This window comes from Pan paniscus, chromosome 10 (genome assembly GCF_029289425.2).
Source record: "Pan paniscus chromosome 10, NHGRI_mPanPan1-v2.0_pri, whole genome shotgun sequence".
Classification (NCBI taxonomy): Eukaryota; Metazoa; Chordata; class Mammalia; order Primates; family Hominidae; genus Pan; species Pan paniscus.
In genome coordinates this window covers 70,414,519-70,428,156 of record NC_073259.2, presented here as the reverse complement: position 1 = coordinate 70,428,156, position 13,638 = coordinate 70,414,519, and the positions used below count along the sequence as shown (strand labels likewise).

The 13,638-nt window shown below is 40.2% G+C and overlaps 1 protein-coding gene across 2 annotated transcripts in view; it reads right to left on the bottom strand.

Annotated features, from left to right (window-relative positions):
- ITPR2 (inositol 1,4,5-trisphosphate receptor type 2) overlaps positions 1-13,638 on the bottom strand; it is a 506,436-nt gene that overhangs the window by 59,470 nt on the left and 433,328 nt on the right. The window contains exons 53-55 of one of the 2 annotated variants that reach the window (XR_004665727.3): positions 5,251-5,390; positions 4,863-4,993; positions 3,637-3,775 (exon numbers count right to left, since the gene is read on the bottom strand). Coding sequence is in view for 1 of the 2 variants with exons in the window: in XM_003828909.5 (XP_003828957.3) it covers positions 3,610-3,775; positions 4,863-4,993 (297 nt within the window). In the remaining variant the exon portion in view is untranslated. Of the gene's footprint in view, positions 1-3,609; positions 3,776-4,862; positions 4,994-5,250; positions 5,391-13,638 lie in introns of those variants that run through there. The other variant, XM_003828909.5, reaches the window with a different exon arrangement.

Genomic DNA, 13,638 nt, shown 5'->3' with positions numbered 1-13,638 from the left:
CAGAGGGAGAAGAAAAGGTCAGCGGGAAGTTAACAGTGAGATTCAAGAACACTTCAATTTGTTGATGACAGTTATTGTGATGTTTAAAGGAATTTATAGGTGACTGGCTTTTTAATAACTGTGAAAAGCCAAAGAGAATTCTGAACGAGAAGGGAAAGCTTAGAGGAGCAGGAATCATGGGTAAGCAATGGACTTATGTTGCTGTTCATGTTTTTGGTTAAAATATAGGAGACAATATCATGTCTTAGAATGAGGCTTCCAGCCTCTGGTCCATTCTTTCAAAGAGCATCTCTTTCAGAGGTAGTGTACCAACATGATGATGATTATGACCATGAAAAAAAGGGCATGGAGGAAGAAGCAGTGCAAAAGAAAGACCATGAGATACACAGAGAGGTTTCTGAGGGCAGCATCATTCTCCTGTATGGGACTCACCCTTCTAAACAACAGCTTGGCCCCATAACGCTATACCCTTCCACCAGGATCTGTTCTCGGGCTTGGTTATGCTTGAATGAGAACCTGTCACTTTGTCATTTTAGAATAGGACAGCTGAGTGGACTTTTGAGTTAGGTAGTCCTCCGTTCAAATCTTGGCTCTTCTGCTTACTAACTGGATGTTGATGGGAGCCAAGTCTCTGTTTCCATGTTTGTAAAGGAGTGGTAATATACATCATACATAGTATTCATTTTTTAAGAATAAAATGAAAAGAAATACCTAAGTGAAAAGCCAGACATGTAGTAAGTATTCAATAAATAATCATTTAAAAAATTTTTTATGATAAGGCTGAAAGAGGACAGAGCTCCAGGTGAGGTGACCCAAGGGAAGAGAGGATCATCCTTGGAAAGGCTAAAGGATCTGCTGAGAAGAAAAGAAAGGAGACACACATACATCTATTGTGAAGAAATGGAGGTGGTGATAGCTGTCACATAAAGAGAAAAATAGAAAAAAAATACAGGGTGTGGGTTATTTTTCTATAAAGGTAGGAGGAGGTATATTTATCTTCCAAGGTTGATGGAGTGTCCTCTCAGCCTCTTCCTGATCTCTCTCAGTTTCCTTCTAGCAAATCTCTACTCAGCACTGCACAATCCACTCTACCTAAATTCACCAAAGCCTCCTAAATGAGAAACCAGTAGGCTTTTTAGGTCATGTTACTGGCCTTCTCTGCTTGGGCAGAGTTGATAACGAATTCATTTCTTTCCAAAGCTGTTTTCTCCCCTCTCTTCCACAGGCCACCCCTTCCTGCTTCTCCTCACACCATTCTAACTTGGTACTCTGAGTTGTTGGTGTGTGCTCCTCTTTCTCTCCTAAGTCTTCAAAGCTGGGGCTTTCCACTTGTAGTCTCTCTGCTTCTCTTCTCACTCGGACACCCTCCTCCACACTCCAGATTTCACTATCACACATAGGCTGAGGATTCCCCAGTTATAGTCTCCAGTGAAGACTCAATCTCTGAGGCTCAGACTCATGAATTGATCTGTGCTGTATCCCACTGGGGTGGATCAGTACACACTCAATTTCAGGATTCTCAAAGTTAAACTCAGCATATTCCTACCTAAATTGTTTTTTTCATCTCTTCTCAAGCTCAATCACTTGTTAGTATTACCATCCATTTGGGCATCCCAGCTATCTTTCATATCCTTTCCTAAGCATCAAGATTTAAATATTTGATCTCCTAAATATTTCTTGACTCTGCCTTCTATCCTTAATACTGCCACCACTAACTCTCCTGCTTTCGTTACCTTTCACTTGGACTGTGGTAATGACCTCCTACCTGATGACTCTGCTTCTGGTACTGTTTCCTGATGAATGACCTCCCAAAGCTGCCATGGTGCTCTAAAGCAAAAAAAAAAAAATAGACCCTGCAGTGTTCTACTTAAAATTCTTTAATGGTTCATCTTCCCCTGTAAGTCCAGATGATAAAGTTCAAACTGCCTAATATAAAAGGCCAGGCGTGGTCTGGCCAACCTCATCTCTTAGCATGCCCTGCTCTGAACTTTACGTCAGCAACACTGAGTTGCTTTAGAGTAAGTGAAGACCCTTGTACTGTTCTTCCACCTCCATGACTTTGCTTATCCTGGCCTTTCTGCTTGTACTCACTTTGATCTAGAAACCTCTCCCTTTCACCTTTTACCACCAGCTCAGTCACCATCTCTTCTAAAGGCTTTCCTGACTCTTCTTTCTCACTCCCTACCCCATGCTGGAGAGGTATCCCTCCTCTGGGTACCTGCAGCTTCCTGTAGACTTCTCTACCATTTCCTTCAATGCATGAGATATCAAGGCTATTTATTGTGTTTGTATCCCAAAATAGATCGTGAACACCCCAGAACAGGGAATGACTGCTTTCTATTTGTTTCCACTGAATATAGCATAATATTACACATTATTACCTGGTATACCTACAACTGTTGGAGGAAGGTAGAAAAGGTTTGGAGAGACATTGAGGTGAACGAAACACTCAACAAAAGTTGAAGCAAGGAGAGAATGAAATGTATTGAGGACCCAATTTGTTACATACAGTAACGTTGTAGTGAACCCTTAGGCTTGTTTTGTGACTATCACCAAAAGATTTTTTTCAGCCTAACGTGGAAACAAGGAGGGTGAATGAAACCTAGAGTGGGTGATCACCCAAAGAAGAGGATAGATTCTAGGGTGCCGAGAGACCAACTACAAAGACAACTGAAGCCAGAAAGAGGTGATGGGTACAGAGAAGAGGGCAGAGCTGAAGGGGATGATGAGGGTAATGAGAAGGAAGGAGAAGGCTGTGTGCACTAGGAGAGACGATGAAAGGAGAAGGGGAGGGGAGTGGTGTGTGTGTGTGTGTGTGTGTGTGTGTAAGAGAGACAGAGAGAGAGAGAGAAATTAAAAACTGAGAGAAGGGCCGGGTGCGGTGGCTTACACCTGCAATCCCAGCACTTTGGGAGGCCAAGGCGGGTGGATCACCTGAGGTGAGGAGTTCGAGACCAGCCTGGCCAACATGGCAAAACCCTAGCTCTACTGAAAATACAAAAATTAGCCAGGCGTGGTGGTACATGCCTGCAGTCCCAGCTACTAGGGAGGCTGAGGCAGGAGAATCACTTGAACCCGGGAGGCAGAGGTTGCACTGAGCTGAGATCGTACCACTGCACTCCAGCCTGGGTAACAGAGCGAGACTCCATCTCAAAATAACAAACAAACAAACAAACAGAGAGAAGGCTCAGTTCAGAATCCAAAACATAGTGATGTCGGTGAGTAGAAGTTCAAGATGCTGGAAAATCATATTTGGATTCATATTCTAACAAAATTAAATGTGATTCTGTTGCATAATAAATATGCTACTGTGATTAAAAACCTGTTTGCCAGTTGGTGAAACCTTTTGGCATTTTGCATCACATTTCTATAGTCAGAGAATCATGTAAATCACAGAAATAATGACAGGATAGCTTTGGGGTATAATTCCTCTCTCTATTTATAGAAGCAGAGAATTCCAGTCTAATGCTCAGTTACATAATCTGAATTTTATCCAACCTTCATTTTGAAATAATTTTTCCGAAAGCATGAAAAATAAAAATCCCTCTAGCCCCTCTTTCCTGCAAACAGTCTATTCATCTATTATTTTAGCATCTGCAGAACACTTACCACAGATGAAACAAGTTGTCTTTAGAATTTCTTCTTTTTTCTGTTTTTCGCTTCTGAGATCAGCAAAAGTATCGATGATAACACCAAAAATCAAGTTCAGAACAATAATGATAACAATGAAATAAAAAAGAAGGTCATAAACCACTCGGGCAGCAAACAAGGGCTCCTGAAATAAAAATATTTTTAAAAAATCACACTAGGCATAGTGATTGAGCACACTGTCTAGCATAGAGAGTATATTCAATAAACGTTTGTGAAATGAATATAAATAGTATCCCAAGTTGGAAAAATAAGGCTCACTTTCCATCTCTACTTTAAGTGTTGTAAGAAAAACTTCCTAGCCTATTTCCAGAACCACTTACATTTCTCTAGGACTGACACATGTCTTTCCCACAATGGTGGGACTTCACTTTCTTTAGAAAGGACTTTATTATGCCATTCTGCTAAATGCATTTTGGCACAGTGGTCTCCTATCCCAGACATTACAGAAAAGGTAGTTAAATGTCAATTCCAAAAGTCAGTGATTGGGGAGCTAAGGAGGACCTAACTACTTGTCAATTTCTGGAGTAGGCTTTATTCTTGGCCATACAGGGTCAAGTATATATAGCTCCTTCTTATTTCTACCTGATGAACAGTGTTAAAATGCAAATTAGAGACCAGGCAATCCAGTTTTTTAACAGAAGAGGAACCTGAGGTTAAGAGGTTAGATGATTTGACAATATGATACAACTGGCCGGAGCAGAGCTAAGATTCTTCAAGCTCCCAGCCTGGCACTTGAGATTTTGCAGCTAGTGAGAAATGTTTCCACTTTGCCATTTTAATATATGAAATCCTGTTAGAATTTGCTCAAATGTTATATTTATCATAGATAAATGATGGAGGCTATTCCTATGCAGAAGCAAAGAGTAAATCTTCATGCTCAAGAAACCTGATAGGCAAGAGGCAACCTTGTTTATGTTATTTGTGTAACAATCAACTCCTATATAAAGTTCGCAGTCATGATTTCATTGCTGTAATACAATACACAGATTAACTTGGAAACATTTCACCACTCTACGAACACACAAAGAGTTGTAGTACATTAGCTATGTAATCCTAGCAAACAATTAATTGGCTTTAACAGCCATGGTTATACTTTTAAAGCAAATGGTACAATATATTTTCCTGAAAACCAAAACCAAATTACAAATGCTGTGAAGAAAGGTTTAAAAAAAAGATGTGCTCCTTGAAAAAATACTTTTACTCTGGCTTACATCTTTCGATGGCCTTCTTAGCACGTCCCCCACACCACCGCCATTCCTGAGGCCCTGGTTCAGCACAGTGACAATGCACATAAGGAGAGTGTCACACGTCCTTTCAATTCCATCTTCATACTCTTCATCAGCTATAAAAACACATACAAATATATGATATAAAATTATGTAAAAATATATAAAATAAAATACACATAAAATGAAATATACATACAATATACATACATATACATAAAATAAGTATGTAAATTTATATATGCACATATGTAAATATACATACAATAAATAAATATACCTAAATATACATAAAATAAAAGATACATACAAATGTATATGAATATAATATTAAAAAGTGTAGCAAACTTACATTTTAAAAAAATACCATTACCTCCTTCCAAAGGGCTATTTCTAATTGTGCCGTGACACAACTTTTGGCAGTCACACAGCATCTGTTCCATATGTGGCAGCACATGACTGACACATAATGATGAAGCCACATATGTAATGTCCTCAAATATTTTGTTTCTTCTATAGGTAGAAAATAACAGGACAAAAAGCACAAAACATAAGGCTCACATTCGTTGTGCTTGTTATGGTAGGAAGAGATTGTGGCAAAACCTGGAAACACAGCCACGTTACCCAGGAGGCAAAAGGACTGCAGGGGAGAGAGCGTGAACAAGGAAGCTTGCCTGGCTTCCAATTCTGCTCTGTTCCCACACTGGGACTCAGGCAAGTTGCTGAACCTTAGGATCCTCATCTGTAAAATGGGGAGGGCCGTTTGGGGGTTACACTCTTCAGAGGGTTGTTTAAGAATTACCTTTAGTGGTCCTGGGGCAGTAGCTAATGCCTGTAATCCCAGCACTTTGGGAAGCCGAGGCGGGTGGATCACTTGAGGTCAGGAGTTTGAGACCAGCCTGGCCAACATGGAGAAACCCTATCTCTACTAAAAATCAAAAATTAGCCAGGCATGGCGGTGTGTGCCTGTAATCCTAGCTACTAGGGAAGCTGAGGCAGGAGAATCACTTGAACTCGGGAGGTAGAGGTTGCAGTGAGCCAAGATCACACCACTGCATTCCAGCCTGGGTAACAGAGCAAGACCTGTCTTTAAAAAAAAATACATTTAGGGTATGTAAAATATCATACTTTGTACAGAGATTGGCATACACACAATAGTTGCTTAAAAATTGGGGCAGATATTATTTCATTACTGCAGTTAAGTGTCTAAGCTTTCTCGAGGACCAACCTGGAGCTCTTGATAAGAAGCACAATGTATTTATGTGAAAAATTCTATTTAGGGATAAAGGAGGAAAGAGAAAAAGACATAATTTGACAGAAAAATTCCTATTCTTATTTTGTTTAAAGGTATTGGGATCCAACTTGAAACATAATTTCTTAGCCATTTAAAGTAGTGAAAAATTAATACTAAGTTGGATATTAGAATCAGAAATTCCTAACACTGGCAAATGACCAGAAATGTATTTTTCTCACTACAAGGTTAAAGAACCACAGGGGTGATAAATTTTGGGATTATGCAGCCACAATATGCCCATCAAGGCATGCATATAAAAACAACAAGAACAATTCAGTCCAACTTTATCTACGTGCTTCATGCCTACAGTGCCTTTGATACTTTGTTAAGAAAAGGCTAATTTTCCTCTTCTGAGCCGACTTTATTTTAACATCCTATGGATAAGGGATCTTGATATTTTTACTTTCTTTGGAGCTATTTCCTTTTAAAACATGCTGGGATACACCTTGAGAGGAGGGCTGAAGTCAGAGATGAAGGTGCAAGTGCAAAATGCAGCATCAAAGACATTGGCCGAATCTGTGCTTGGTCACTTAACTTGGCGCTGAGTCCAAGGCACATTCTGATTTAAAAAGTAGGAGAACTAGAACTCCTTTGGAGGAAGGAGAAATAGGGAAGAGGTAGGGCCTGTGGTGAGAGCAATCAGAGCAGCAGTGCAGACAAGGAAGCCAGACCAAGGGTGGGGGAAGCTCAGTCTGGAATGTGCTAGTGAGGTCCCCCCATACATGGCAGTAGACGCCAACATGATGGCTGAGAAGAATATGAGGAAAAACAGTCAGAAATGTGTAAGAGAGTAAAAGGAGCTTTTAAGGGGAAAAATCATTTTCCAATAATCAGGTCATGTGGAGCATGTCTACATGCTACTTTGCCACAACTGGACTTCCCATCACTACCGTCTATCTAGCGTCACGATCTGCATTCATTTATTCATTCAGGAACTACCTGGTCATGTCACAGGTGTTTGTTAAAGGCTTAGTAAATGCAGATTAATCAGCACATAAACGCTACAGTAGAGGGCTTCTACCTCTCTCCGAGAATTTGGAAATAAGATTGTTTGTTCTCTAACAGGTGAGCTCAGTAAAATCCACACACAATTCATGTGATTAGCCGTTGTGGAATAAAACGAATTGGCTGAAAAATCTATAATGAGAGAATTGGTTTTCTGAGTGTCATGTAAATGGGAGGAGAACACCCTGGTCAGGTCAATGCCAGCAATCATCCTGCTCAAGATAATCAGTACACAGGCATGCTGATTTTATACAGAAGCCTCTATGCCCTCAGTTAATAAGGTTCTACCTTCGTGAGATGCAGCCACTCTCGATATGGTAAGCCAAGTTCCCAGGCATCCAGCCTGAAAGTCAGGCTCTGAGTCATGGTAAATTCATCTAGTAAATGCCACCTTGTGGTTACCTGTGTAATCAGCTGGCCTTGCCCATGCCACACCTGCCTCCTTTCACTACTCCAACAGCTGCTGGACGAGGTGCTAGGAATATATGAGAGAAGGATGGAAGTGTCCCATCTGTAGAAAATTTATGGTCCCTAGGAAAGGTGGGTCAGCAGCTGAACAAGGGCAGTGCAGTACCACAGGATGCTGCGGAGGCAAAACAGATGCACATCTCACAGATGGGGGCTTCAGTATCCTGAAGGGGGTATCACCTGAGTTGGATTTTGAAAGAGGATCATGATTGGCCAGTAAAACCAATGAGGGAAGACATTCCAGGCAGATAACACCGGATGAGCAAAGGCAAACAGGCACAAAAGCATGCGGGGTGTTTTGGGAAACTCAGGAAGATGGGAATGATTTAGACTTTGGTAAACACAGAAGGGTGTGGGAGGTGAGAGAAGAAACGCAAGAGGGTACCAGGTCATAAGCAGACTCACACATCAAGCTGAAGAATTTAAACTTAATCTTGAAATTAGGGGGAGGCACTGGAAGACTTTCAACAGGGTAAGTTGGCTATCCAGCCAGTTGGTGAAATAGTACAAGATAAAACATGTAGAAGACAAATTAGCATGTGGTAAAAGACACAGAAGTGGAAGCCAGGCATGGTGATACACGTGTGTAGGCCCCGCTACTCAGGAGGCTGAAGGGGGAATGTCACGTGAGCCCAAAAGTTGGAGACTGCAGTGAGCTATAATCACACCACTGCACTCCAGCCTGGGTGACAGAGAGACTCTGTCTCTAAAAAAAACAAGCAAACAAACAACAATGCAGAAGTAGCAGTGATGCAAAGAGACAGAAATAGGGAGAGAAACTGTACACAGATAGAGGGGAGTCCCTCTAATTAATGTAGACTCTATATTAAGTAGTAGAATCGAGTTTGCCTTGACTCATCAATGTACTAAGACTTGAGCAGAAAGGCATCTCAAGTGCCAGGGTAGAAAGCCCCAGAGGTAGAAAAATGTATGCTTGTACGATGAACAGCAAATAAACCAGTAAGTACGGGTGAGAGGAGTGGAAGTCGAAGCTGGAGTGATAAACTGGGAGCTCTCTGTGAAGCTGTAGGGAGTTTGGATTTTATTGGGCGGGAAATGGAGCATCATGGAAAGCCTGAGTTGGGGTAGGGGAGGAAATATTCAAGGCAGTGATTTCTGACAAATAGTCTAGTGATGATATACTGGGTGAATTGAAGAGGAAAGAATGACTGGAGGTGGAAAGACCACTTAGGAGGCAGTTGCAATAATTCAGGCATGATGTTCTATGAGCCTCAACCAGGGTAATGGGAGAGAAGAGGCAAAGGATGAATGAAAGGAAGCTGACAGAACTGTAGGCAGAAGGGGGAAGGCAGCATTAAATACAACTCTGAGGCCTCCCAGCCATGGGTGACTTAGGAAAAGGATCGTCCCATTAGACCATAGAAATAGACCATTTAGAAGGAAGAACTGGTTGTAGGGTGTTTTGATGAAGGCAAGCAAAGCATCTCAGATGATTTGTATGTTTATAGAATGAGAAGACAATAAAACATTTTTAAAAGTCAGAGAGGACAAGAGAGTTCAGAGGATACTGTGATCCAAATTAAGGAAGGCAATAATTTTAAAGATGTCAAAATTGCAGAATAGTCAAAGGCAATGAGAAGCAAAAAAATAGTCACTGGATTAAACAATAGGGTCATCAGGAAACAGTAGGAAGAAGGCAAATGGTAGAGAAAAAGCAGTGCAGAAATTAAAGGAGAGAGGGTCGGTCAACTGTTTTATAGGGAAATTTGGTACTGAAGGAAGGAGACTAGTAGTTTCCTAGGAGTTTCAGGGAATAAGAAAACCCAGAGGAAGGTTGAACTGGGACCTAAGATGTGTGTAGGAAGAAAGAGAGAGAACAGATGATGACAAGGAAAAGATTTCAGATGTAAGAACAATGGTCCAGCTGATGGTGGCCAGGAAGTAATGATAAACACAGGAGTAGTTATAAAAGAAGGGAGAGGGCCAGGTGCGGTGGCTTATGCCTGTAATCCCAGCACTTTGGGAGGCTGAGGCGGGCAGACTACCTGAGGTCAGGAGTTCAAGATCAGCCTGGCCAACATGGTGAAACACTGTCTCTACTAAAAATACAAAAATTAGCTGAGCATGGTGGCACAAGCCTGTAATCCAAGCTACTCAGGAGGCTGAGGCAGGAGAATCACTTGAACCCAGGAGGCAGAGGTTGCAGTGAGCCAAGATCGTGCCATTGCACTCTAGCCTGGGCAACAAGAGCAAAACTCTGTCTCAAAAAAAACTCTGTCTTCTTCTTCAAAAAGAAGAAGAAGAAAGGAGGAGGAGGAGGAGGGAGAGAACATGTTGCTTATAAACAAAAGTAAAGAATCAGTGAAAATAGACTTTTAATGTGGAGACATTTAAAGAACTAAATATATACCTATGAAGAACTTAGAACAGTGCTTGGCATATAGTTAGGACTCAATACATTCTAGCTATCATAATTATCATTACTGAGAGATGGTGGTTAAATCTCATGAAAAGTTTTGGTTTTAAAACAATAAACAAATTCTAATCTTGAATTCTATGAGGTTAAATAATCCTCATTCTCAGTTGACCAGTAAAATACAGTATTTTTTCTTAATTTATAATGCAAATAAAATGTTTTATATGAGGGAAGGAATACAAACATATTTTAGTGGCTCTGAAATGGTTCCCTCTAATCTGAGGTGTTAATCTATAAATTTTAAAAAATATTGGCCATGCTTGAATAACGGGATTTAATAATGCCATTTTTCTGCTTTAATAATTAAATTCAGTGTTTGTTATGGTTTCTTAGAAAACAAGGGATTGTCACTGAGACACGTTTGAAAGTATGAGTGCAAATGAACACCTCTTGTGGGTGGAACACCTGAGGTCAGGAGGTCAAGACCAGCCTGGCCAACATGGTGAAACACCTTCTCTACTAAAAATACAAAAACTAGCCAGGCGTGGTGGTGCATGCCTGTAATCCCAGATACTCAGGAGGCTAAGGCAGGAGAATCACCTGAACCTGGGAAGTGCAGGTTGCAATGAGCTGAGATTGTGCCATTGCACTCCAGCCTGGATGACAGAGCAAGACTCCATCACAAAAAAGAAAAAACAAAACAAAAAACCTCTTGCCTGTCAGTCTTAAGCTTTAATTATAATCAATTCATTGGTGGAAGTGCTGATTTTAAAAATTTCAACTATATCCAAAATGTCAGTACTGCTGGAAAAATAAATAAATAATAAGAAATAAAAATTTTAACGAGAAAAAAAATTTAAAACACTGGGGACCCAGTGGGAAGCCAAAATGTAGAATGCATTAAGGCTGACTGGTTTCTGGTATTCATCAATCTTTTCTAATAGAAAAGTAAAATATCCAAACATATTAAATTTGAATTATTCATAAATGTTAAGTGTCTGTGAACTTTGTCCTTTTTTCTGTACATTCGAATGATTTTTACTTATAAAATAATTATAATTGTATTTTGTAAATTGTTGCAAAAAGGCCTTGCTTTTTTTAAGGTGAATATTTTTGTTCAGGAACCAGGGAGGTCTGCAGCAAATGAAATATGAAGTTTTTTTTTTTTTTTTTTTTTTTTTTTTTTTTAAACACAGTTGGTTGCCAGTTACTGCGTGAATTTTCTGGCGCTGGGACAATGACCTTCCCTGCATCCACAGGAGCCCTCTGAGGGAGCTGGCCACTCTGCCTCCTAGTCACCGTGAGGCTTGTTATTAAGCTACTGTGTATGTCTGTACCTTTTGTAACATGGACCTGCTGTCCACAAGGTAACAAACTAAGGCTGTCATGGATGCACACTAGGGTTTGCAAGTTAAAATTTAATCCTGGTCTTAGACATAGAAGTTATTTTTAAATTTAAATGACACATGCTGCACAACAAACCCCAGGTTCTAGCTTTCACTCTACTTTTGCAGTTAACTACATGCAGTCAAAATTTAAAAGTGGCAAAGGCTAGCAGATCAAATCCATAACATTTTCAAACAGATGAATTTTATCACTTACAATGTCAAATACAAAAAGTGTATGGAAGAAACAGTAGATTAATACAGGCATTCCTGTATTTTTATTACTAATGTAGGAATACTCCCTAATTGTGAAAAGCTATTGCCACCATCTCTGGCTTCCAGCAGTATCTGTGACACACCTCCAGAGATGAAACTCCTCCACTCTCCAGATGGAATCCTCGCTTTCCTCCCTACTCTGGCAGCTATCCTTACAAAATCATCTCCACCTCTTCCCCCAACTCCTAGCTCTGCTGCAGCCTAAAAGATGGAGACTTTCCCCCAATGTGCCTGGGAGGAACAAGTCACCATTTGTTCATAGGAAGGAGAAATGATGTTCTTTGTGTAATATATTAGGTGAAGTGCAGGTTATAGAGGTTTTCCTGGGAAGCCTTTTATAAGAGTTTGTATTCAGGGTCATGAATAACATCCAAACAGAACAGTTTATCAAGCTTAACATTATTAGTATTTTGGGCTAGATGATTCTTTGTTGTGGACTGTCCTGTGCAATGTGGGATGCTTAGTAGCATCCCTGTCCTCTACCCACTAGATGCCAGTAGCACCCCATCCCAGTTGTGACAACAGACATGTCTCTAGACATTGTCAGATGTCCCTGGGGGGTTGGGGTAGGGGTGGGGACAAAATCAACTCCAGTTCACAAATACGTAACAGAGAATATTTATATTCAAGAAATTGTCTTTAGTAGGTATAAAGAAAGGCTTTAAAAAATCTATCCAAACATACTCAGTGAAATGAAATAATCTCAAATTTTGGTTAGGGAAGAAATAATTTATAGTGATCTTTTAATTAGGAGGCAATAAGACAGAAGGTTGGAATATAAGCTTTGAAATCTATGTTGATATACATTGACTGACTAGCTGTGATCTTGGCAACTTATTTAATGCCTCTTTCCTTAGGGTCCCTACCGAAAATGTAAGGATAACTAGTAGTATCTATCTATCTCACAGGGTTGTTGTGGTAATTAAGTGACATAATGCACACAATGCGCTCAGCACAGTACCTGAAATGAGTAAGCCTTCTCCAGGTCCTTGAACATGTCTCAGGGCATTCACTCTCAGATGTTCCATGTGCCCAGAACACACTTCTCCCTCCTCTCGGCCTGACTAGCTCCTTCTCATCCTCCAAGTCTCAACTTAAGTAATTCCTCTTAGAAAGGTCTCTCTGTCCAATCTCCCAACAGCCAATCTCTATTGTGATGATCAGTCATACCACTGTTAGTAATACTCACCTTATCTTATAACTTTTTATGTTTCCCTTACTGTAAGTTCTATAAAGGCCAGAATCATGTTTGTTTATTCAACACTGTGTCCTCAATAGCTAGCATGGTGGCTGGCCCAGAGTAGAGGCTCAACAAATATAACTATGTGAAAAAATGAATGAAGGAATGAATACACAAGGCTTTTATTATATTATCATCCTCATCATCAAGGTTTGTACTGAATAGACTTAACTACTCTCCCGTTTTCTAAAAATATTTACTTTTTAAATTTTAAGATCAAAATGTCACAATAGTAATAACGTATGAAATAACTACAATAGACCATTTGGTTGAGCATCAACAATCATGCCTGGGGAGTTGTATAAAGCCTAACATTTACAGGATTACACAGAGCTGGGCAGCCAACCATCCTGGGAGAGTCTCACACTATGAATGACCTGGAAGACCTCATTCTAGGAGAGTGGCCCTGGCAGTTCTCTCTCTCTGTGCCTTGGGAGCCCTGGCTACCACGCTGTGGGTGAGACTCAGATCCTCTTCTGGGCCCACTGAGTCAGCCCTCTTTGTACACTCTGGAACAAGAAATACTAGCTTTGTTGCTGGTTCACTAGCAAAGCAATATTTTTTCTTGAAATCAAACCACAGTTAAAGTATTTTTGCTTTAAAATAAAGGAAACAATATTAAAGAAATATTCAGAAATAGAAGACCAATGCAAGCATAGGGCCACTGATACTTGGAACCATGTTGTTACAATAAAATATTTGTGTTAATAATAAAC